At 41.4% G+C, this 26,426-nt stretch overlaps 2 protein-coding genes across 3 annotated transcripts in view; one reads left to right on the forward strand and one right to left on the reverse strand.

Moving 5' to 3' along the window:
* The window catches only part of ZNF292 (zinc finger protein 292), a 93,681-nt gene extending 75,005 nt beyond the window's left edge, over positions 1-18,676 (reverse strand). The window contains exon 1 of the mRNA XM_068985122.1: positions 18,509-18,676. Coding sequence (XP_068841223.1) covers positions 18,509-18,676 — 168 coding nt within the window. The remainder of the gene's footprint in view (positions 1-18,508) is intronic.
* Positions 18,677-25,475: 6,799 nt separating this feature from the next.
* LOC138089786 (large ribosomal subunit protein uL16-like) lies at positions 25,476-26,120 on the forward strand. 2 transcript variants are annotated; one of them, XM_068985332.1, is made up of 2 exons: positions 25,476-25,555; positions 25,664-26,120. In XM_068985332.1, the coding sequence occupies exons 1-2, from the start codon at positions 25,476-25,478 to the stop codon at positions 26,118-26,120; spliced, it is 537 nt and encodes a 178-aa protein (XP_068841433.1). The 2 variants fall into 2 exon arrangements, with proteins under 2 accessions (XP_068841433.1, XP_068841432.1); XM_068985331.1 differs by having other exon boundaries at positions 25,476-26,120.
* Positions 26,121-26,426: the final 306 nt, after the last annotated feature.

Below are 26,426 nucleotides of genomic sequence, written 5' to 3' on the forward strand. Positions count from 1 at the left end.
TAACTGCCTATATTCATTGCTCTGCTTCAAGGTTATTATTGTAAGTTCTCTTTGTATACATAACAAATTTTAATACCCAAAAAGAAAAAAAAAATGTTTAACTTAGTTTGGGTTTTGCTTTTCAATTAAACGAGTTTATTGACTTGGGCAAGTTACTTATCTGTGCCTCAGCAGTCTCATATATAAATAGGGATAGTATCCACCCACCTAAGAGGATGACTGAAGATTACAATGAGCTCATCTCTCAGTCCTTCATGCCATCTCTGTCTCTCTCTCTCACACACACAGACACACACACACACATACACCAGTGGCTTGCATACAATCAGTTCAGTTCAGTTGTTCAGTCGTGTCCAACTCTTTGCGACCCCATGGACTGCAGTATGCCAGGCTTCCCTGTCCATCACCAACTCCCAGAGATTACTCAAACTCATGTCCATCCAGTCGGCGATGCCACCCAACCATCTCATCCTCTGTTGTCCCCTTCTCTTCCTGTCTTCATTGTCTCCCAGCATCAGGGTCTTTTCAAATGAGTCAGCTCTTCGCATCAGGTGGCCAAAGTATTGGAGTTTCAGCTTCAACATCAGTCCTTCCAATGAACACTCAGGACTGATTTCCTTTAGGATGGACGGGTTGAGTCTCCTTGCAGTCCAAGGGACTCTCGAGTTTCTCCAACACCACATTTCAAAAGCATCAATTCTTCAGTGCTCAGCTTTCTTTATAGTCCAATTCTCACATCCATACATCACCACTGGAAAAACCACAGCCTTGACTAGACGGACCTTTGTCAGCAAAGTAATGTCTCTGCATTTTAATATGCTGTCTAGGTTGGTTTTAACTTTCCTTCCAGCACTTAATAAATGCAAGATATTAAGACAGCTACTACTCAACATACACTCAAGTTTGCTTTATAAAAACGTTTGATCAATTTGAACCCTTGGCTTGAACACAGAAAACTAATGTCGGAATTGAGATGAAATAAGAGTGGTCAGAAGAAACCTAATTTCAGTAGGTAATGGAGCACAAAATTCAACCCACAATTTAAACCAACCTATTCAAGAAAACAAAAGAGGAGACACTTCAACAGATTTAACCACTTCTGCTTCAGTAAAATAAGGCACAGCCCCTGCTTTTAAGGAGCTCCAATCTGGGGAGAGGATGAAGCAACAACCACAATGCTAATATGGAAAACCTATGATAAAAAGTCAGAAAAGCACACACAGTTCATTAAAAAAGGATAGGGAATATATCATTAAATCCATTTATAAGTACAGGAAAGCCCCGTGAAAACTATAATAATAACTAACAATCTGATACGATTGAAGAGAAAACATACGGAGAAATGGAGCTGATAAAGGCAGGAAACACTAAAGGGGAAAGCTAAAGCCAAAGCACAGAGGTGAGGGGAGTTATGTAAGCTGTAGTGAGAGAGCAGACTACAAACTCTTAAGGCTTTACCTAAAAAAGAAATAAGATATGGCTGCCAGTCAGGCTGGCATGCTAGATGCCAGGTCATGACAGTCCTTGAATGCAAGGCTAAGGAGCTCGAATTTTATTTTTCATGGAAGAGCAGTTTATGTGATGCTTGTTAATGAGATGGGTCCTGTGCTGATGCCTCACAATCCAACTATCCTCATTTAACAGGTTAAGCAACTGAGCCCATAGCCAGTAAACAGCGGAGCTGGGATTTCAATTCATGGTGTCTGAACTCTTCCACACTGTGTTACCCTTCTAAAAGTCTTTAAAAATATGATATCCATGTTTTGAAAGGATAACATAATGACAATGTAGAAAACAGATTAGCGAAGTGAATGGACAGAAAAGTACCTTCATGGAAAAAACCTCTGTTGGGTTTTTTCTGTTATAAGAAACTAAGTGGTTACTAATAGTATATCAGACATAACCAGAAAAGGATACAAGAAACAGTGTGCGTATAAAATTAACAGAACTCAGTGACTGGGCTGCCGAGGTGAAAGGAGGAGCTCAAAATGACTCAAGGTTTCAAAACCTAAGTTTGAGGGGGAGGGGAGTAGTGACACCAATACCATCAGTCTTTCTTTTGGTAGGGGGTGGGGGAGTGGAGAGGAGCATGAATGGGTTCAATTTCAGACTTGTTTAATTAGAAATACCAACTTGGGGCCACCCTGATGGCTTGGTGGTAAAGAATCTACCTGCCAATACGGGAGACATGGGTCAATCCCTGATCAGGAAGGATCCCACATGCCAAGAAGCAACTAAGCCTGTGTACCACAATTACTGAGCCTGTGCTCCAAAGGGTGGGAGCCACAACTGCTGAAGCTCACGCACCCTAGAGACTGTGCTCTGCAATGAGAAGCCACCACAATGAGAAGCCCAAGCACTGCACCCAGAGAGTAGCCTCCGATCTGTGCAAACTAGAGAAAAGCCAGTGCGGCAGCAAAGACAGAGCACTGCCAGAAATAAATAAGTAAACAAATAAAAAGGAAAAAAACACAAAAAGAGTACCTACTGAACTCCCGTGAGGAAGGGGTCCACAGGGGGCTGGGAACAGAAAGCAAGAGCTAAGAAGAGTGGCAAGGCCTAAGAGAAAATCGCATCCAGAACAACAGGGGATACTGTCAGAGTGGATACCTGCTGAAGATGAGTATGTAAAGCATGGATTATCAACTAGGGCACATAAGCCACCTTCTGACTAGTGTCCTGTCTCAGGCATGATGATGAGGTGGGAAAAATGGTTGAGGGTCACCAATGAAGAGTGAAAGGAAGAAAAGAACACTGAAGAAATGCCACAAAAATGTTCAGAAATGCTGGGTCTAGTCCTCTTAAATACTAATATATTAATATTAGCTAACAATGACCATGCATTTCCAGCAGATGAAAGAAGAACAGTGTAAATAAATTGAAGGGAGAGCAACTTAAGATGGGGTCAAACATTTTAAAAGTTAACAGAGGCTGAGCAAGCATCACTTCAGCTTTAGGCATGAATGGGTCCAATATTACCCAATTTTCTGATTTTCCAGGAGAAATCAAACACTCTCATGTCAACATGAAAGCTTATGATTTTTAAAATGTTGACAATTTAATTTTATTAAACACAACGTGCAGGCATATGAAATAGTCTAAGTTGCTGGATTGCTACTTGGGTCTAAAATTAATAAAGTGTTACAAATATGCCAAGCAAATGACCTTCAACAGAGAATTTTCAAAAGACAACATATGGGGTACTTTTCCCAAGAAGCCTGGCAAGAAAGACTAGAAAACAAGAGTTAAATACATTTAAAAATGGTACTGATGAACCTATTTGCAGGGCAGGAATAGAGACACAAACAAGGAGAATGGACTTGTGGACACAGCAGGGGAATGAGAGGGTGAGATCAATCAAGTGGCATTGACATAAACACATTACAATGTGCAAAACAGATAGCTAGTGGGGATCTTAACACAGGGAGCCCCCCCTGGCACTCTGTGATGGCCTAGAGGGATGGGTTGGTAGTAGGTGCAGGGGGAGGCTCAAGAGGGAGAGGTTTTATATATTTATCAGTTCAGTTCAGTCGCTCAGTCATGTCCGACTCTTTGCAACTCCATGAATCTCAGCACGCCAGGCCTCCCTGTCCATCAACAACTCCCAGAGTTCACTCAAACTCATGTCCATCGAGTCGGTGATGCCATCCAGTCTTCTCATCCTCTGTCGTCCCCTTCTCCTCCTGCCCCCAATCCCTCCCAGCATCAGGGTCTTTTCCAATGAGTCAACTCTTCGCATGAGGTGACCAAAGTATTGGAGTTTCAGCTTCAGCATCAGTCCTTCCAATGAACACCCAGGGCTGATCTCCTTTAGAATGGACTGGTTGGATCTCCTTGCAGTTCAAGGGACTCTCAAGAGTCTTCTCCAACACCACAGTTCAAAACCATCAATTCTTTGGCGCTCAGCTTTCTTCACAGTCCAACTCTCACATTCGTACATGACCACTGGAAAAACCATAGCCTTGACTACACGGACCTTTGTTGGCAAAGTAATGTCTCAGCTTTTTAATGTTATCTAGGTTGGTTATAACTTTCCTTCCAAGGATTAAGTGTCTTTTAATTTCATGGATACTTTCGGCTAATAGGTACTGCTGTATGGCAGAAACCAACGCAACATTATAAAGCAATTACCCTCCAGTTAAAAATTAAAAAGAAAATAAATTTTAGAATAGGGGACACCTCATATGTGGAGAGAAGGGGTTAGAAAAAAGGAAGACAATCCGAAGACATGATCAACAAAGCAACGAGACAAGAAAGACACACACACACCTCTATAAGCTAAAGGAGAGAAATGATGGAAAGAAAAATGTAAAGAAATAGGAAAGTGGAAAGGTTCTCTGAGAAGATGCACAGGTGAAAAGACCATCCAGTCTGGAGCAAGGATTAGGGTTAGTAGAAAGGTTATCTGAGAAGACCACAGATAAAAAAGATCCACTTGCCAGGTAACAGTCACTTCTTCACAAATCCAAGGAAGAAAATAAATGATTTAGAGAAAAATATGAAATTTGAGGGAATATAAATATAAATTTTCAGAAAGAATTAAACATAAACACTGAGTATACCTGTGGGACTGTTCCATGTGTAAGTTTCACAATTATTTAACATTTACTGTTTCTCTGATAAAATAGTTTCTCTACTTAGACATATTTACATCAGTGCCCTGCTTCCAGAGAAGTAAATAATCTGAAGTGCCAAAAAATGAGTTTATTTAGTGTGGAAAAATTAAATACAATATATTACTTCATTGATGGCTTCGTTAATACCTCTAAGACAAGATCATTCATTCTCTTTTGGGAGAGTGTAGAGCAGCAGTAGAATAAAGGAAAAGAAAAAAGAACCATCGGAGAAGAAACTAACATCTGAAGAGAACAATGCTTGAACTCCCTTTACAATCTCTGGCAACAGTGTTATTAATTTTCTACATGATTCTTACACTTACCAAACTGTTCTGCAGCTGTAGCTTTTCTGTTTTACTCATCTAGATTTCAAGTCAGACTTTAGAAGGAAAGGGAGTTCCCTCATTTCTTAAGTTTGAAAACCACTAGAGAAGAAGCTAATGAGTATTTTACTAAGATTAATATTCTCTTATGGGGTCACAAAGAGTCAGACCTGACTTGGCGACAGAAAAATATTCTTTTATGAGAGAAAGTTTCAGATCTCATCCTTGTAAATGTATTGTTAATAATAGCTAATGTTTGCTGTGTGCTTCTAGCATCATGATATGCAAAGCCCAACATATATTGTATCTTAATCACCGCATCTTTAAGGTAGATGTTATTCTTACTTCTAGTCCAGAGATGAGGGCACAGGCACAAAACCAAGCCTGAAGTCCCACAGAAGTAAGAGAGCTGGAATTCAAATCACAGTTTAAAATCTATACTTTTGGTTATTAGGTAATACTAGATTCTCTCATCCCAGCCTCTCAAATCCCAGTTTTACAATTTTGGACAAAGGAAAGATATTCATTGCAAAGTCAATAATCTTCTCCTGGCATATTCACACACATTGAGTAATATGTATCCCTTCTCCAAAGACAAAAAGATCTTTCATGAGTTATTATAAAATCTAATCCTGCGTTCTCTAAAACGTAGGCTTCAACCAAGTTGGTAAATCAGTAATCTAATGCTATTTTCAGAGTGATAATAGATGACTTGAAAAATGATAGTATCAATGCAAAAAAATTATGCTAGATCATTATCATATATAAAACATCAAAGGTGTTTCCAAAGTGTAAATTAAAATGTTACTTTATATGACAACAATCACCTTACATAGTCATGCCTTTGATCAATTCTTGTAACAACCAACAAAAGTCTGCAGCATTTCAATTTCAAGGATAAAGAAACAGGAAAGTCATAGGCAGCATCTCAAGGGTCACAATAAACAATTTTTATGAAAATGAAAATCAACGTCCTTAGAATTCCAATACTTTAACTCACAGTATCTAATGGGCTGTCAAGCAAAATATATGTGAAAGAATCTAGAGGGTAGGTTTTCCTATCAAGTAAAACAAAAGATGATTCTAAGGAGAGGGGGGTACCAAACACTATAAATGTTTTCATTCAAGACAGGTAAATCCTCAAAGGTCTTTTTGGGTGTTAGTAATTTCTCTTTAGGTAGCATGTACAACATCAGGTTGCCTTTTCAGAAATACTAAATAGGTCACAATACTAAATATACTAAGTCTGACTCATTTCTTGCCAACATATTCAACTTTACATACTACTACGGTTAATCCTGAATTACTAAGAAGCAGTAGTTTATGACAAGCATTCAGATACTCTTCCTACAGGCACTCAAATATTCTCCCTATAAAATATCTTCATGCTGATGATGAACTTCATGATCAATTTGTTTGAGGATATAAATTTTACTCACACTGTCTGTTATGCTATCTGCAATATCCCATTTTAGTCCGGCAGTTTTTAAAAAAATTTTCCCTAAAAAGATTCAAAATACAGTTATATAACTATGCAGTGGATATGTCATGGCAAGTTACAGATACAAACTACTTAAGCATCAATTTTAAGTCATGCTTGTGCTCACTTGTGTCCAACGCTTTGCAACCCCATGGACTGTAGCCTGCCAGGCTCCTCTGTCCATAGGGATTCTCCAGGCAACTGTAATGAATTGTCACCTCCTACTCAGGGAACTGACAAAGGTCTGTCTATTCAAAGCTATGGTTTTTCCAGTAGTCATGTATGGATGGTTAGAGTTGGACCATAAAGAAGGCTGAGTGCCGAAGAATTGGTACTTTTGAACTGTGGTGTTGGAGAAGACACTTGAGAGTCCCTTAGACTGTAAGGGATCAAACCAGTCAATCCTAAAGAAAATCAACCCTGAATATCCATCCATTGGAGGGAGGGATGCTGAGGCTGAACCTCCAATACTTTGGGCACCTGATGCGAAGACTCAATTCAGTGGAAAAGACCCTGATGCTGGGAAAGATTGAAGGCAGGAGGAGAAGGGAACAACAGAGGATGAGATGGTTGAATGGCATCAGTGACTCAATGGACATTAGTTTCAGCAATCTCTGGGAGCCTGTGAAGAACAGGGAAGCCTGCCATGCTGCAGTTCATGGGGTTGCAAAGAGTCAGACATGAATGACCAATTGAACAACAACTCAGGGGATCTTCCCAACCCAGGGACTGAACCTGCGTCTCCAGCACTGACCAGTGGATTCTTTACCACTGAGCCACCTGGAAAGCCCATTAATTTTTAATAGGTGTTCTATTAAGCTTCATGTTTTATTCTTTTGAAATATAATCTAGTGCAAGTTTTGTTCAGAAAATAAAAATCTACACTTTTCAGACTATAAACTGACAAAAATACTCATGCTTTTGAATTAAGTGTATAATGGTGTTTTAAAGTTTATGTTAAATGGGACTTCTTATATTTACAGAAATTAGGAAATGATCAAGAATATGTACAAATGTTTATCTAGAAAACACAAAATGTAAGCTATTTATTTTATACAAGTAAAAATGCTAAATGCCTGCTTTTGACAATAATGGCTAATCTAAAAGAAGAAGCAAACACAACCATCCTGATTTACTGGAAATAAATTTCTCTTAAAATCACAAATATCTGCTTCATTAACTTTGGTAAGTCAAAATTACTATAGGACTTGATTTAAATATTTGTTATGCTAGCTTTCCAGTATCTCTACAGAACTGATTAGGGGAGTTCCCTGGCAGTCCAGTGGTTAGGGTTCAGCACTTTCATAGCAGGGGTGGGGGGGATACTGACTGGGGCATGTGCGTTCAATCCCTGGTCAGCAGCTAAGAGGCCAAACAAACACCCCCAAACTAATCGGAATGACAACCAAATTAATTATTATTTTTAATTTAGATTACCTCTCTCTAAATGTAAAATCTGGGACTTCCCTAGCAGCCCCATGGTTAAGACTCTCCGCTTCCAATGCAGGGGACTCAGATTTGATCTAGGAGCCTACATGCCGCAGAGCAACGAAGGCCACATGACAGCTACTGAGCCCCAGTGCCCTAAGATCCCACATGCTAAAACTAAGACCGGATCCGGCCAAATAAATAAATAATAGTTTAAAAAAAAAAGTAAATAAAGCTTGTATCTAGGAGTGATAAACTTAGAACATAAATAACATTGCCTACCAAACCTCTGGAGATGGTGAGGGGACAGGGAGGCCTGGTATGCTGCAGTCCATGGGGTTGCAAACAGTTGGACATGACTAGGTAACTGAACACACACTGTAACACTGCCTATATGTCAGGCATCAATAAGGATGCCAAATCTTCCACACGAATACATTATCCATATATTTGAAAATCGTGTTGTAAAGAACTGCTTCATTTTGACCATTTATCCACATAGTTCAGTCTTCCTAAATAAATGCCTGACAACACTGAACATTTTCTGATAAATCAATGTCATAATAAACAAGCATTATATGGCAAAGATGAGATCTTAAGAGGCAATTTGGGTAAACAAACATTTAAACAGAGTAAACAGTTCTTAATCCTATGACCTCATAGGTCTTCAGATTAAACAATTCACTGTTAGTAAAGCATCTAATAGTGCCTGCTTTGAACATTAATTTTTTTCCTCTTCAATCTGTTCAGTCTAGTCTCTAATGCCAAGCTTCATCCTCACCCCAAAGTATGAGCTAAAACCTTGTGTGGATTGTTGTAGGCCTCCTATCTGAACTCAAAGACATCTGACTTTTCACTGCATAACACTGCTCCTTTGAACAAAGTCACAAAAGCAGTAAAATGAAGAATGAACAATTTAGATGGAGCAGAAAATTCCTGGTGAATAGTGAAAGTGTGAAAAAAAAGTAGTAACAAAGCATGGAGATCACTGGGCTCAAGCTTCAATGTGGATTTGAGCCTATGTACCAACATTTCTCAAATTGATTCCCTGGACATATGCTGGGTTTTTAGCATTCATTACAAGAAATTTTAAATTATACTTTAATTTTGATGCTCCTCAAAAATAAAAATATATGCATGTTCTGAATCAACTAGACTAGAAGGCCACCTTACAACAAAGGGCTACCTGGGTTTGTGCTTATTAGTGAATGGTGCCCAGTAATTTCCTGAAAGTAGTGTTTTCCAGTTTGTTGGTTATGATGAATTAGTGGATAACAAAATCAACAGCAGCTTTAAAAAAATAATAAATGAATACAGAATGGATCACACATAGTAAAGGTAAGTATTTCTGTCTGCCAATCTTGTTTCAGTGGACAACTAAGTGGTGAAGTAAAAAAAAATTACATCTTACTCTGAGCTGAGTAACTCTAAAATCTACACTCTTGAGTTTCTGCAAACACCAACTTGAAAAAAACTGTCACGAGTACTGGACTGTCACTGAGGTAGAAGGTTAAAAGCAGGATGCTGGGAGAATTTCACAAACTGAATGACAGGTTAAAAGAAGTTTATCAGTTAAGAAAAAATAAGTTCAAACATTAGGACAAGAACTATACTGCTATTATTAAATTGTGTAAGGCAGAGAGACAACACAAGACACCAAATACAGACTAGGTTTAACGTCAGGGAAAAGAACCATGGGAAATGAGAGGTTGCTCCATAAATTTTCCAAAGGTACAATGATGGGGTAGGACGCCTTTATATTTGGAGACTGAGATTAGAAAGCAGGAATGAAATGCTTTTTGCCAACCAGAGAGAAAAGGGGCAATTAGATATGATTTGAAAATCTAATAATCTTTGAATATCTTTGAATATCACAGAATATATGTGAGAAGAAAGCAGAGGTGAAGCTATACAGAATAAAATTCTGACCCATAAAAGTGCCCGGAATTGCAAAGAAGAATAAACGCAAGTGGGATATGTCGTTCAGTTCAATTCAGTTGCTCAGTCATGTCCAACTCTTTGCGACCCCATGGACTGCAGAGTGCCAGGCCTCCCTGTCCATCACCAACTCCCAGAGCTTACTAAAACTCATGTCCATTGTGTCAGCGATGCCATCCAACCATCTCATCCTCTGTCATCCCCTTCTCCTCCTGCCTTCAATCTTTCCTAGCATCAGGGTCTTTTCTAATTAGTCAGTCCTTCGCATCAAATGGTCAAAGTATTGGAGTTTCAGCTTCAGCATCAATCCTTCCAATGAATATTCAAGACTGATTTCCTGTTGGATGGACTGCCTGATCTCCTTGTTGTCCAAGGGACTCTCAAGAGTCATCTCCAACACCACAGTTCAAAAGCATCAATTCTTTGGCACTCAGCTTTCTTTAGGGTCCAACTCTCACATACATAGATGACTACTGGAAAAACCATAGCTTTGACTAGATGGACCTTTGTTGGCAAAGTAATGTTTCTGTTTTTTAATAAGCTGTCTAGGTTGGTCATAACTTTTCTTCCAAGGAGCAAGCGTCTTTTAATTTTATGGCTGCAGTCACTATCTGCAGTGATTTGGGAGCCCCACAAAATAAAATCTGTCACTGTTTCCACTGTTTCCCCATCTACTTGCCATGAAGTGATAGGACCAGATGCCATGATCTTAGTTTTCTGAATGTTGAATTTTAAGCCAACTTTTTCACTCTTTCACTTTCATCAGGAGGCTCTTTAGTTTTTCTTTGCTTTCTGCTATAAGCGTGATGTCATCTGCATATCTGAGATTATTGACCCTGACAGTCTTGATTCCAGCTTGTGCTTTATCCAGTCCAGTGTTTCTCATGATGTGCTCTGCATATATGTTAAATAAGCAGGGTGACAATATACAGCCTTGATGTACTCCTTTCCCGATTTGGAACCAGTCTGTTGTTCCAAGTCCAGTTCTGTTGCTTCTTGACCTGCATAAGGATTTCTCAGGAGGCAGGTCAGGTGATCTGGTATTCCCATCTCTTGAAGAGTTTTCCACAGTTTGTTGTGATCCACACAGTCAAAGGCTTTGGTATAGTCAATAAAACAGAAATAGATTTTTTTTTCCTGGAACTTTCTTGCTTTTTCGATGATCCAACAGATGTTGGCAATTTGATCTCTGGTTCCTCTGCCTCTTCTAAAACCAGCTGAACATCTGGAAGTTCACAGTTCATGTACTGTTGAAGTCTGGCTTGGAGAATTTTGAGCATCATTTTGCTAGCATGTGAGATGAGTGCAATTGTGTGGTAGTTTGAACATTCTTTGGCACTGTCTTTCTTTGGGATTAGAAAGAAAACTGACCTTTTCCAGTCCTATGGCCACTGCTGAGTTTGCCAAATCTGCCGGCATATTGAGTGCAGCACTTTCTCAGCGTCATCTTTCAGGATGTGAAATAGCTCAACTGGAATTCCATCACCTCACTAGCTTTGTTTGTAGTGATGCTTCCTAAGGCCCACTTGACTTCACACTCCAGGATGTCTGGCTCTAGGTGAGTGATTACACCATCAGGATATGTCACAGATTGTTATAAAATTGGTCCCTGAAAAACCACATCTCCCTATATCCACAAAGAGGCTGATTTTGACTACTTGTTGAGCCAGTGGGTCATGATACAATCAGAAGCTTAGAAAGCAGCTGTTCGAGGGAACCAGCATTCCTGCTGTAAAGTGAAGAAATTCAGGCTACCTCACTAGAGGATAGACGGTAAGAGTGAAGCAGAGACGAGCCAACTTAACTGGGACTCCTCAACCAAACCACCAACCACAAGACATGAGTGGGATCATCTGGGATCATTCAGTTCAGACAACCAACCAGCTGACTGCAGAACTATCCATCAGACCCGTAAACTTGATAACAGTAGTAAAAAAGAGGCTACTCTTTCAGAGCCACTGTATTTGAGTAGTTACCTGGCATTAACTGATACAGGGTATTTCAAGAAAAAACAAAGGCTGTAAGATTCTGAACTTCTAAATATGCCAGGACCACAAAGTTGGAAGCACAAGTCTTCAGGAAATGGTAACCATATATCATCTACACTTACAAAATCAGTTAAAATCCCTTGGTTTGGATCTTACACCCTTAAACTGGTTCTAATCTACCTTTTCTATCCTATTTTTCATCTCAGCCCCTGACATTTTCTCCAAGATGCCAAAATTGTTCCAGTTTTCTGAGGTTTATTCTCATCCTCCTAACATTAGTTACCCACATTTAAGACCCAATGTAAACAGTGCTTTCCTTTCCTGTTCAATTTTTAGCTAATTTAAGTAATTTCAAAATGCTCTAGTTTTTCTTAATTCACACTCTATTTACTGTATCACCAGGTACTTTACTATCTAATAGTATTACTTAACTATGAATATATGTGCCAGATTTTATAAACTCTATGTTACAAGTCTCCATAGCTCTCTTAGTGCTCCTATATAAGAGGAATTTAAATATTTGTTTAAAATAAATTTAAAAATATATACGTATTTGATTGAATTTTAAAAAATCTTGGCTAAATATAGGTAAGGTGGGAAAGGTAACATTTTTTCTAATGAGGTACACTGTGCAACTCTAAATGCTAAAAGAGAAACAATGAATCAAGAGATTCTCCTGGAAAATACATAGTTAAAAGTTACACAGGGTATCTGACAAACACATTAATAATAAGTAACTTTCCATTTTAGAACCAAGGCTACTCACATATTGGTTGGTTAATTTTATGAACTGAATTTGTGTGGGAGTTGAGAAAAATAAGGTAATTTCTCAACTTTGACAGAATCTCAAGGAAAATAAGTACAGCAGCAGTTTCATAGTTAAGACCATGTATTTTCAAAAATCCTTGGTTTTGCAGGTTAGTAATATAAAATATTATGAATGGCAATTGCAGAATACATCTTCCCTTCCCCCATTTTAAGTTAGGACCAAGAAGTGTTAAGAAGGAGACAAGCAAAATTTGGTAAAGCTTTCCTTTGCTAAACCTGGTAAAAGTATATTCTGGAAAGCGGAATTTAATGTCTGTAGCATGCAATCATTCTAATTATGAACACTTAAATTATTTCCCCTGAGCATTACCTAAACTTTTGAAGTTTAAATGACTTATTACTCCCTCAATACCTAAAGTAATTATCACTAATTAACAAGCAAGCCATCTTTTCTTCTGATTTGAAGTGACCTACAAATTAACTTAAGATAGTCTCCAACAGTCAAGTCTGGTTTCTCAAGAAGTTTAACAATTTTCAAAATTCTTGCCACAATTAAAAAGAAGCATAACATGCAGACAAAAGAATCAACTTGTATCAAATAGATGAAAGAAACATATACAAACATATACTGTAACTGCACAATTTTAACTTAGTAGCTCTCAATGGTTTTAATTTCATTTTTGTTTCTTACACCAATAAGGCACTAAACATAGTTAATAAAGGCATTAAGGTCTAAGTCAAATCCCATCTCTTCAATAAAGCCTTCTGATACCCCAGGCTGATGTGCTTACTACCTATTTTGAATTTTACTGAAACTACTGCACATGAAATTAAATTATTCTTTTAAATAATCACCAACAATTAACTGAATAAGACACAGACTAGAATCAATATACAATTTAAAACAGAAAGCCACAGGTTTACACGTACAGCTACAAAATGCTCTCAGATATCTTTTTTTTGGGGGGGTGAAACAAAGAGGCACTGTACACTATGCCCTCATTTTTAAATTTTTTCTTAAAAGAGTAAACGGCATTTCTGGAAAGATCCTTAAAATACTATTAAGGGACTCTCTTTGTAGAAGGTGACTGGACACCTAGGGTGGGAAGGAGATCAAGTTTTCAGCATTTGTCTTTTAAAAAATCATTTTAACATACCACATTTTCAATTTAAAAAAAGAATAAAAAATAAAGCAAGTATGTTAGTGATACACAGCCTTTTGACTCTTTTCAACGGTCATCTTGAAGTGACATTTAAATCTTTTCTTTTCCAGGGGGTTGGGGTGAGGAGGGAACAATGCTTTGCCACTTGGCATGTGAGATCTTAGCTCACCTGTGAGACCAGGGATTGACTCTCACGCCCCCTGCAGTAGAAGAAGAAATCTAAGCACTGGACCGCCAAGGATGTACCTAAAGTGATATTTAAATCTTCTTATTCGCTTACGTCTTATTAGTCTCTTGTATCTTCTTATAAGCACAGAATTTCAGTGATATCAAAAGGTCAAATCTCTGCTTTAATCAGGTCAACTAAGTATGCTGAATTTGCCACCCTTTTTAACTTAGTAAAAGTGAATTGTTTGAGTAATTAAGTAATTGCTTGTAATTTCTGCTAAGAAAGTAGAAATGCTCACGTTCAACGTGCACTGAAGCTCAGTGTGCATTTACACAATGGTCAAAAAGCACTGGCCTGGATCTGTTCCAGATTAACTACATCTCTTAATATACCTATGTGCCTAGTTGCTCCGTCATATCTGACTCTGCAACCCCGTGGACTGTAGCCTGCCAGGCTCCTCTGTCCATGGGGGACTGTCCAGGCAAGAATACTGGAGTGGGTTGCCATGCCCTCCTTCAGGAGATCGTCCCAACCCAGGGATCAAACCCAGGTCTCCAGCATTGCAAGTGGTTTCTTTATTGTCTGAGCCAGCAGGGAAGCCCAATATACCTATATATTAATGTAAAAAACACAACAACCAAAAACATTAATATATTCCTTTTCTTTCTTGCCACTGTTTCTCAGAAGGGCACTGTGGGTCTTTAGGCAAAGCAGTACATTTTAATGGTGTGCAACTGTCCTGGTGACTTCAGAAAACATAGCATCCATGGCCCATGAGCACTAAATGCCAGTTATCACAACCCCAGTCACTGGAGCAACCAAACAACTGACCCCACATATTTCCAAATGTCCTTGAAGAGAGAAATGTAGCGGGAAAAAGCACTATGCCTAGCTGAGAAGCACTGCTTATATGAATTACGGTATGAACAAAGGTATGAGATATGTGTGTGTGTGTGTGTGTATGATATGCAACTGAATTTCCACAACAGCAATTCCACCTTTTAAAATGATTATTAGGGACTTCCCTCATGGTCCGCTGGCTAAGATTCCACTCTCCCAATTCAAGAACTAGATCCTGCATGCCACAACTAAGTATCCCACATGTAGCAATGAAGACTGAAGATCTCGTATCACAACTGAACCCGGCACAGCCAAATAAATAAAAAATATTTTTAAAAATTTTAAAAAATGGTAATCAGTTTTGATAATAACCAAAAAAGTCATTATTCATCAAGCAGTCATCCAGTCCAGCATATAATGCTGTCAACAAACACCATGCTCCAACAACTCATTCTTCAACTATTACAAGGGCATAACTTTTTAAATGAACAGTCATTTTAAAATCCTTTCAGAACAATTCTTCTACTGGAATGCTTCTGCTGAAACTTCCAAATAAACAGTGTTCCGTATAAAAGATATAAATCACATTTTGCTTCAATCATTTGTCTGTCTTTCTCCAGAGACTGTAGAATCCTTGTGACCAAGGACCACACTCATGGTTGCCTGGTCCACGGTGCAGGTATTCAATAATAATGCTGAATGTGTGAGTGAATGCTGGTCTAGTCTAATACAATAGAGAGTCCCAAGTCCCAACTACAATCAGTTTTTATATATAATAATGATACAGATATTTTTATTCTAATTTGGTTTTTTAAAAAGTAAGCATTATCCAGATTACAACTAGCTTATATAGATATAAAGAAATCTAAGATTTTTCTTTACAGACACTCCCATGTGCCCATCCTCTACCACCTTCCCCTCCTTTTCCTTTTAATCTTAAAGCAAATGCTCATGAAAAAGTGAGGCATGCTTCCAGGAAGCGAACCAATATAAAGAGCAAACAATACTGTTAACAATAAGAAAAATGTAAACTTTTTTCATTTCTATTTTAGAAATGAAAGAGTTCTTCTCAGAACTCAAGAAATCTGTTACTCTCCTATACCTCATTCAAAAAGAAAGAAAAATCTATAACAGAAAAGAGTAAGCAACTTTATTTCTGTTGGTTTCATTTCATTCTCCAGAATTCACCTTTTGTTGAGGTAAAAAAAAATCCGGGATATAAACTAAGTCATATTTTAAAATAAATGCAACAATGAGGATTACACAAGCACTAAGCATCAACACTTACAGAATGTTAACTCTGAAGCACCCTAACTGAGAAATATTTATTCATCTCTGCCTTCCTGAAGCATGTGAATATCCCAGTTTTACAAGGAAACCTCAGATAGAGAGAGCTAAATAATAAAGGTAGATGCAATTTCTAGCTCCTAGTATTTCTAGCACTGTTTTTAGACCGCTCTAATAAATTCTGTAATTGTTTGTTAACCATTGCTGGCAATTCCTATCTGAAATGTTAAGTAACAATGGCTATGATACAATTTTAAAGAAACAATTGTTTCCAGTTACCTCCCATCTGGCAAGACCAAATAGGTAACCAAATATATATACACACATACATATAGAAAATGTTCTATAGCGGATCTGAAACATCAGATACACCCTCATATTCAAATAATGGAGATCACTTTTAAATGCAGTTACATTACTGTGGGATTTTAGTGCTTGCAATACTTCATTATTTTTGAAATTCACCAACCCAGCATTTGTTTTATTACTATTTCAAGTAGCACTGGTCAGTAAAAACAATGTACATGTTGTAAGACTGAACACTTAAAACTGCTACAAGAAATTACTTTCATGTTGACAAAAAAGGAAGACTGCTTCATACAATAAAAATCATTTTAAAGTGACAACTATCTATGTTGCACACCCTCCAGATGAAGACAACTTGCATGAGACTTCACTTTCCCAGAAATATTAATTCTGCTTATAATTACAGCTGGTCGAGAGTATTTACAGTAATCAGCCTTAAATCCATCAGTGGAAACTGTTACCTGAAAAATGTCTTTCAGCAAAGATACACTTTTCACGGACTAAAAAGCTAACTTCACTTACAAATGAAAGAGCTCCTTTTATGCATATCTTACTAAAGTTTTGTGGCTTTTTAAAACAAAAAATCTAAGATAAACTTTAATATCTACAAGGCCAATTAGGAATGAGTGGTTACAGTCAGGATAGTGAGATTAGTAAATTTCAACAGTTCTTTAAACCTAGGATTTAAAGGAATGACATAATCTCTGATTATGCCATAGGTATTCACCAGACCTATATTACCTTAAGTGGGTGGCTTTCACATTGCATTTATTCCCAGAAAGTCACCTTGCGGTCTCACAAATTCGTTTTTAGTTTGCTTGTTTCAAGAAAATGAACCACTATCAAATAATCTGTGACAATAAGGTGCAAAAAACAATGAAGAATTTTGAGTATGGGATCAAGTATCCCTGATCTTGTAAAGATTTCAGAACGTGGAGACTAAAAATTAAGTGAAAATGTGATCGGCTCTGATATGCTAAAACGGCCCACCATTGTTCCACCTTAAGTTCAGTATCTTTCCGAAACAACTTTTCTATAATGTGTTCACAAACTAACTCGAAATGCGACCCGTATAAATTCCTTTGCTTCCTCAAGAAAATAATCTAACCAACATCTTCACCATAGCCAGCAGCAGCACCTTGAAATTTCAAACTTAACTGGAGGGTATGTAATCAAGTCCAAATGTAGACACAAACTCCTCGATTTCTATCAAGCAAACAGTGCTATTAACATTCCAAATCCTGGTTAGAACGCAGTTACTGGAAAGCAGTGTCCTTGTTGCAAAATAAAGGAGGGTAAGGCCTGAAACTGACCTGAGCACGGGTCCACATAACCGTCTCCGTTCCACCGGGAGACCAAACAGGGACGGCTCCAAGTGATAGGGAGGTGGGTAGACGGGGGAAGGAAGGGCAGAGAGGAAAGCACACTCCTCCAAGGGTGAAAGCAAAAGAGAAGCGGACTCTGGAGAAGCCACCCCATAGGGACATTCGACCCTAGGATACACACACAGCTTCTCTCCGCCGAGGAGAGCAACCTTTACCATGGAAGCGGGGCTCCTAGCAAGTAAAGGCAGGAGGGGACAACCTCCGCCCCCCTACCCCCGAACGTCTCGCCGGCTAGAAGGGGTCGGCGGGGACTGCTCCTCGGAACATCAACAAAGGCCCCTTCAGTCCTAAAGCGAAACTCGAACAACAAAGGCCGGGAGACAGCAAGAACGGGACCGGGGGGCGGGACGGATGAAAGCAAGCTAGCGGAGGCAAAGGAATCAAACCAGTGGGGGCGCAGGCCCGTCGGAGTGGGAAGCAGGGGCGCAGAGGCGCGGGGCGCGGTAATCCCCAGTGCACAATAAGAGGAGGAAGCGAGCCTGGCCTCCATTCCCCGCTTACCCTCTCCCACAGCGGGGAGGGCTCCAGACCTCCCCGTCCGCATCTCTTGGTCTCGGGGACCGCGCAGTCCCGAGTTCGGGGAAGGAAGGAGGAGGGGGGATTTTCCATCCTGACCACAACTCCCTTCCCCCAGCCGACAACAACCGCCACAACGGCAGCCACACAAAGGCGCCTTCCTGGTACTCGCCGCTCCCGCCCGGGCGGCGGCGCCGACGATGCCAAGGCAGCGCCGACCACCGCTCGGCCGCCAGGCGCTCGCTCGCCCTCTTCCCCCTCTAGCAGGGGGAAAGGGGGAGGGGACCCCAGGCGCCCTCACCTGGCACAGCTGCTGACAGTACTCCGTAGCCGCCTCCACGGCCGGCACCCGGCTCTCCCGCAGCTGCCGCTCCAGCTCCTGGAGCCGCTCGCCTAGGCGCTGCAGCTCCGCGGCGCAGCCGCCTCCGCCGCGACTCAACCTCTCCTGCTCGGCCTCTTCGTCCGCCATCTTCACACCCCGCTCCGTCGCGTACGCACCTGGGTCACGTGATAACACAATGCCACGTTCGGAGGGGTCACGTGCCGGGCGCGCTCGCACGCCGCCGAGCACGTACAAAGGGCCCGGTGGGGAAGATGGGGGGCGGGTAGAGTGGTGCGAGGGAGCCGGAGGGAGGTGAAGGGAAGGGGAAAGGAGGAGGGCGGGGTTGGGCGGTGCGGAAAACCGCGGTTTACTTACCGCGAGCGGGAAGTGGGCAGCAGCGGACGAAAGGGGCGGGCCGGTGGAGGCCTGTTCTCGGTCACGTGGGCGCCGCGACGCGGGGAAAAGCCTAGGGAGGGGCTGCCCTTTCGAGCGTCCGGATCCCGGCGTGGCTTTCCCCAGTCCCCGAAGTCTTCTATGGACACATGCCCCAGTTCCCCAAGAGAACGGGTGAGGGAGCGCTCTGGGTGGGGTGGGGTGAGGGCTGCATTTGCGATTGGCCCGAAGGCAGGCCAGAGGCAGGGGAAGTGGGAGCAGGTAAAACCGACCCATGGACCACAAGCCCGAGAGCCTAAGCGAGACTGAACTGTCAAAATTGTCCCCAACTTCTCACCGGGATGCGGAGGAGGGATCTCCTCCTATTGCCTGAGGTACCCGATCTCGTCCCACTCTCTTCTGCAGCCCCAAGAACGCCTCTCCCTTGGAAACACAATCTCTAGGGGGTGGAGGCAACAAAGAAAAATAACAATTGGATCACAGCAGAATGAGGTCCAGTCAGTCCTCAGTCTAGACAACGGAGCAAACCCATGAAAAGCAGAGCTTAAAAGATTTCAGACTGTGAAACTGTGGACGTTGGAACCAGGTGATTTGAAACCATGAAGACATTTCTGGAATAAATGATAGCCAACTAATCTGTTCCACCGCGATTTAAGACTCTCCTACACACTACAGAAATCACCACCACTGAAAACACGTTGTATATGAAAGCTCTTGAAAGTAGGTCAAGAAAAAAAAAAAGCAATAAAGACTTCATTAAAAATCACAACGGAGGTAAAATTGCTAAAATAAAAGAATAAGGTTATCTAGAGTTATAAGTTTAACAGCATTTTTTTCCTGGAGCTGTAAATAGAGATGGTATTCTGAACCATATTTTATTTACAACCTGAAAAGAATGGATACTTGGCACTTGAACAAAACAGTAAAAGCAGTACAAAAATTCAAGTGCGTAAGCCTAAAGTTCAGACTAAAACAAATATTTTTTAGTAGTCTAAAATTAGACAAAAGGCTTCAGAAACAATGATAGTGATGAGGTGTTTAGAGATTTCTAGTATTAGTAGAAAACATTCTAGACAGTATGTTGTCCAGAATGAATGTTTTGTAATGCATCAGTGACGGCAATGTTTAACTGCCATTATATGAGTGGGCACAAAATGAACCCTTTATGAAAACGATTAACAACTAAATACAGCATGTGTGTGCTGATATTACCTATTAACAACACAGGTTCTTCAAATATTTAGGAACAGAAGAGTCTGTGAAGTACACTCAAAGGCTAAGGAGCAAAGATACAAAAGTATCATTGAGAGCTAAAAGGCAACAATTAAGGCAGCTAATAGATTTTAGTATTTGTAGGTCATGTGCCCAAGTGAAGTATTTTTAGGTATCTAAACCAGATTTCTCCAATGTATGTTATTGTAGGATGCCAGTGAAAATATAAAAAGAGAAATATGAGATTAGCTATCAGTAAATCCAAAACATCTAAGGTTTCAAAGGCCAGCAAAGGTATATTTTCAAGTATAATGGCTTACACCATACCTAATATATAGAAAGAAAAAAAAGAAAGAGAAGAATGCAAAATATATCCAAAGAAATAAATGTATCCACTTATTGGCTAAAAAAAAAAAGCCAGAGAATGTGGATCAGTTCCACTTCCTGCCCATGATAGTCCTAAAACCAAAAAGATTTGATTAACAAATTGATTCTAAGCATTATCACTGTCTTGCAAATATGCCCCAGCTTGGACTACTAAGTCGTTCACTTTTATTTGGTATCTTTCATCCCCACCGCCCCCTTCCTACATTCCTCCTTTAGAATTTATAGAAAATGTAAGGATTGGAGGGGGTGGTGTAATCATTTAACAATCATTTATTGAGTACTTACTCTCCCTGCCTGGAGGCAGCTTACAGTTTTGAGGAAGAGTGACCTGCAATGGCAGTTCCTCTGACAAGTGTTCCATTGTGAAAATGAATGGAGATTCAATTTGGAACTCCAAAGGTGCTAGCTAGAAATGTCCATCGAATCTCTACAGAAGTGCAAGTTTTTTAATTAAACGAGGACTGGAAATATTATGCTTTGACAAGTTGATCTTCAAGATTGCAGAAATTTCATTATCTATTTTAAAAGGTATCTACAAGTACACGATCTATTATTGCACTTAAGTCCATTTGGTCTTATAACACATCTGTCAGGTCATGGGAATCATTACACACACACGCACACACACCCCTACTTACTGAGACGTTCCTGGAGGAATTCGGAGGCCTGTTCCATACAGAAAACAAGCATAAGCCCTGGGGCCAAGAGACTCTGCGTCTCTGGGGACCTCAGTGTCTGCGTCGCGGGTACCCCGTACCCATATAGGACACAGCGCGACTGCTATGGACGTGATATAATCATGTGGACCTTCACTCACCAGAGGCTCGATTTCAGAGTAAATTTGGGAGACAGAAAAAGCCCCCCACTCCCTCTCTGCGATCAGCAAAGCTGGGGAGACCGTTAGGGGACAGAGGTCACTGCATCCAGGCCGCGCCTGCCAGCCTGCTTCACGAGTTTCCCAGGCTGCGTGGGCCCCCACCTCGCCAGTGCACATTTTCCCCCCTAAAATTCTTGAAATAGCAGAGCCTGGGAGCCGGAAGGGCGCGGGGCTGTGCCTGCTAACAGAGCCAGAAGGCCGCACCCGGCCTGCGGCGGGCGCGGCGGATGGCTTAGGGCTGAGGCCCCCAGGGCGCTGAACAACCCCTGCACGCAGGGAGAGCCCGCGGGCAGCAGAGGGCGGAGGGCACGCCGCCCTCCCGCCGCCCTTTCTCCCATCCCCGGCTTTCTCCTGGGGCGGCTGGGAAGGTGCATGGGGCTGGAGCCGGGCAGAGGTTGCCTCAGATCCGCTCGGCTAGCCGTGTCCTCCGGTCCCCATTCGGGCGGGGCTGGGCTCCCGGGGCGCGGCCGGGAGCTCGCTGCCCGGAGGCCGGCGCTTAGCAGCCGCAGCCCTGACATCTGGCGGCGCGGCTCTTCGACCCAGCCCTGCGGATCGAGGCTGCGGAACCAGTGTGGATCCTGGCTCAGGAGTCGAGGCCGCCCGGAACTTCCAGGCCGAGGGATGCTGGAGCCTCTCAAGGGAGCGGCGGGGATGCTAGTGTCTGTCGTGCGGAGGGCCGGACGCGGGCACGGCTGCTGGGTCTCCGGCGGGCTCTACCTGCTCTTCTCCGAGGGGCTGGGCCGCCAGGCCGCAGACAGGCCGCCCTCTGAATCTGAGGTGAGGGCCGGAGTCTGTCTGGGGATCGGTCCGGTAGAAAGTATCCCCCCCGCTCCCCACCCCACGCCGCCCGGAGTCTGGGAATCACTCATTGTGTGCAGACACAAAGAAAGAGCATGGGTTGAAGATCGATTGGCATCGGTTAAAAACACACCACACTTTGCCGAGGAAAACATTTTTCATGAGACGAGCAGAGAATGGAGTCCAAAGTTGAAAACAAGAGGCAGGTGCTGTGCCACGCACTGAAATGATGCCAAAGGCACTGGGAACGCTGGGCCCGCATTGAAAAGGAGGACTTCGAGTCCTTGAATTCTTCCCAGAAAGAAGAAAGCATGTATATTTAAATGAAAGTGAAAGTGTTAGTGCTCAGTCCTGTCAGATTCTTTGCCACCCCATGAACTATATCCCACCAGGCTCCTCTGTCCATGGGATTCTCCGGGCGAGAATACTGGAGTGGGTAGCCATTCCCTCTCCAGGGGATATATATTTAAATGAAAAAGTAGTTAATGAAGAGGGATACTTGTATTGCCTATTTGGATTTGTCTTTCTTTCCACGAGGAAAAGCACAGTACAGGTGAGAAAGAGTAATAGCGTTCTAAGGAAAAATACTTTTAATAAGAGCCTCAATTATTCAAACATATTAACCTAGGTGAAAAAAATTGCAAGATAAAGCAAAATAAAATCTTGAAATCATAAGTGTGGTCTATACTGTCTCAGGGAATGCTTGTGCTGATTCACATCATCTGTCCGGAGAAGAAATATAGAAATTGCCTTTAGAAAGGCAACATAAAAATTGCCTTTTTCTTATTTCTAAGTATTAATCATTGCATTTGCTTTACCTCATTCGAAATCCATCAAAGAATATCACTTTTGTGGTATCTGGATTTTTAAAAACAGATCTGTCAAAGTGTGATGAACTTGGAAATGCACAGGTTTCTTTTACTATTTTAGGATATCGACTTCTTAGTTTTGCTGATATCTGTGATTCGTACAGGTATATTCTTCAATATAACAACAAAAACAATAATAATAATGTCAGTTTGAGTGTTTAATATTCTGTTCATACACTGGACCAGATCAGTCCCACTAGGTGCTTACCCTCTATCACACCTTTACAAAAATGTTCATTTACTCATGATTCCTCTCTCCACATCCCCACTCTCTTGACCACACCCTCTGTAATCAGGGCTCCTTGATAAGTCTTCCTTTATCTTGGTAGTGGAGTAAAGTCTGGATATATCTGTCACCAAAGTAGGTGGCTCAGATGGTAAAGCGTCTGCCTACAATGTGGGAGACCTGGGTTCAATCCCTGGGTCGGGAAGATCTCCTGGAGAAGGAAATGGCAACCCACTCCAGTATTCTTGCCTGGAGGATTCCATAGACAGAGAAGCCTGGTAGGCTACAGTCCATGGGATCTCAAAGAGTCGGACACAACTGAGCAACTTCACTTCACTTCAAAGTAGATTTTACTGATTTGTTCTGCTTTCTCTTAGCTCACATGCGCCCCACCTCCCCACTTTCCATACAGAAATAACCACCCTTCAAAACTCCTATAGCTTCAATCTATTATTTACTGCATTTTGATTTGAAATCCCTTATCTTGCTTTTTATTACAGTCTATGCTCATGAGCCTGTAAGCCCTTTGAGGGTAGAGATTGCATCTTATATCCAGGCTCCCTTCTCTAATATTCCTTGACACATTTCAAGGTAAAAATGAGTAGTCAATAAATGCCCATTGAACTAAATTCAATTTATTTGGGGCAGTCATACATAATGGATTTATACTTATCCTCATATTATCAAAAATATCCTAGACTTTACAGAGTGAGTAATGATCCTCTCTGAACACTGTGTACATGGCTAAGTTGCTTCAGTTGTGTCCGGCTCTTTGCAACCTTGTGGACTGTAGCCCTCCAGGCTCCTATGTCCATTCTCTAGGCAAAAATAGGATTATCTAGGCATTTAGATATGACCTAAACAAAATCCCTTATGATTATACAGTGGAAGTGACAAATATATTCAAGGGATTAGATCTGATAGACTGAGTCCCTGAAGAACTTTGGATGGGGGTTCATGGCATTGTACCAGAGGCAGTGATCATGACCATTCCCAAGAAAAAGAAAGGCAAAAAGGCAAAATGGTTGTCTGAGGAGGCCTTACAAATAGCTGAGAGAAGAGAAGTGAAAGGCAAAGGAGAAAAGGAAAGATATACCCATTTTAATGCAGAGTTCCAAAGAATAGCAAGGAGAGAGAGAAAAGCCTTCCTCAGTGATCAATGCAAAAAAATAGAGGAAAATAATAGAATGGGAAACACTAGAGATCTCGTCAAGAAAATTAGATATACCAAGGGAACATTTCATGCATAGATGGACTTGATAAAGGACAGAAATGGTATGGACCTAACCGAAGCAGAAGATGTTAAGAAGAGGTGGCAAGAATACACAGAAGAACTATACAAAAAAAATCTTCATGACCCAGATAACCACATTGTGATGGTGTGATTACTTACCTAGAGCCAGACATCCTGGAATGCAAAGTCAAGTGGACCTTAGGAAGCATCACTATGAACAAAGCTAGTGGAGGTGATGAAATTCCAGTTGAGCTGTTTCAAATCCTAAAAGGTGATGCTGTGAAAGTGCTGCACTCAATATGCCAGCAAACTGGCATACTGGAAAACTCAGCCGTGGCCACAGGACTAGAAAAGGTCAGTTTTCATTCCAATCCCAAAGAAAGGCAATGCCAAAGAATATTCAAACTACCGCACAATTGCACTCATCTCACATGCTAATAAAGTAATGCTCAAAATTCTCCAAGCCAGGCTTCAACAGTACATGAATCGTGAATATCCAGATGTTCGAGCTGGCTTTAGAAAAGGCAGAGGAGTCAGAAATCAAATTGCCAACATCTGTTGGACCATTGAAAAAGCACGAGAGTTCCAGAAAAACATGTATTTCTGCTTTATTGACTATGCCAAAGCCTTTGACTGTGTGGATCACAACAAACTGTGGAAATTCTTAAAAGAGATGGAAATACCAGACCACCTAACCTGCCTCCTGAGAAACGTTTTTGCAGATTAAGAAGAAATAGAAGTAGACATGTAACAACACACTGGTTCTAAATAGGGAAAGGAGTACGTCAAGGCTGTATATTGTCCCCATGCTTATTTCAATTATATGCAGGATACATTATGAGAAATGCTGGGCCGGATGAGGCATTATACGGAGATGACACCACCCTTATGGCAGAAAGTGAAGAAGAGCGCTTTCACTTCGGCATGCCACTGAAGATCCTGGTGTCACCATGGGCCGCCGCCCCACCCGGTGTTATGGGTATTGTAAGAACAAGCTGTACCCAAAGTCCTGCTTCTGCCGAGGTGTCCCTGATGCTAGGATCCGCATCTTTGACTTGGGGCGTAAGAAGGCCAAAGTGGATGAGTTCCCACTCTCTGGCCACATGGTTTCATATGAGTATGAGCAGCTCTCCTCTGAAGCTCTGGAGGCTGCCCATATTTGTGCCAACAAGTACATGGTGAAAAGCTGTGGCAAAGATGGTTTTCACATCCAAGTGTGGCTTGACCCCTTTCATGTCATCCACATCAACAAGATGTTGTCTTGTGCTGGAGCTAATAGACTCCAAACAGGCATGCGTGGTGCCTTTGGAAAGCCCCGGGGTACAGTGGCCAGGGTCCACATTGGCCAGGTCATAATGTCCATCCACACCAACCTGCGGAACAAGGACCATGTGATTGAAGCCCTCTGCTGGGCAAAGTTCAAGTTCCCTGGCTGCCAGAACATCCACATCTCCAAGAAGTGGGGATTTACCAAGTTCAACACGAATGAATTTGAAAACCCTGTGGCAGAAAAGCGACTCATCCCGGATGGCTGTGGGGTCAACTACATCTCTAATCGTGGTCCCCTGGACAAATGGCGGGCCCTGCACTCATGAGTATCAGTGCTGTCCCTTCCTTAATCATGCTCACCAATAAATGCTATTTCCTGTCAGAAAAAAAAAAAACACAAAAAACTAAAACAAAAAAAAGAAAGTGAAGAAGAGCTAAAGAGCCTCCTGATGAAAGTGAAAGAGAAGAGTGAAAAAGTTAGCTTAAAACTCAATATTCAGTAGACTAAGATCATGGCATCCAGTTCCATCACTTCATGCCAAATAGATGGGGAAACAGTGAGACACTTTATTTTGGAGGGCTCCAAAATCACTGCAGATGGTGACTGAAGCCATGAAATTAAAAGACACTTA

The sequence above is a fragment of the Capricornis sumatraensis genome, chromosome 13 (genome assembly GCF_032405125.1).
Source record: "Capricornis sumatraensis isolate serow.1 chromosome 13, serow.2, whole genome shotgun sequence".
In the NCBI taxonomy this organism is placed as follows: Eukaryota; Metazoa; Chordata; class Mammalia; order Artiodactyla; family Bovidae; genus Capricornis; species Capricornis sumatraensis.

Excerpts from the sequence above, each read along its gene's own strand:
- LOC138089786 (XM_068985331.1), top strand. The coding sequence starts at position 25,476 with ATGGGCCGCCGCCCCACCCGGTGTTATGGGTATTGTAAGAACAAGCTG.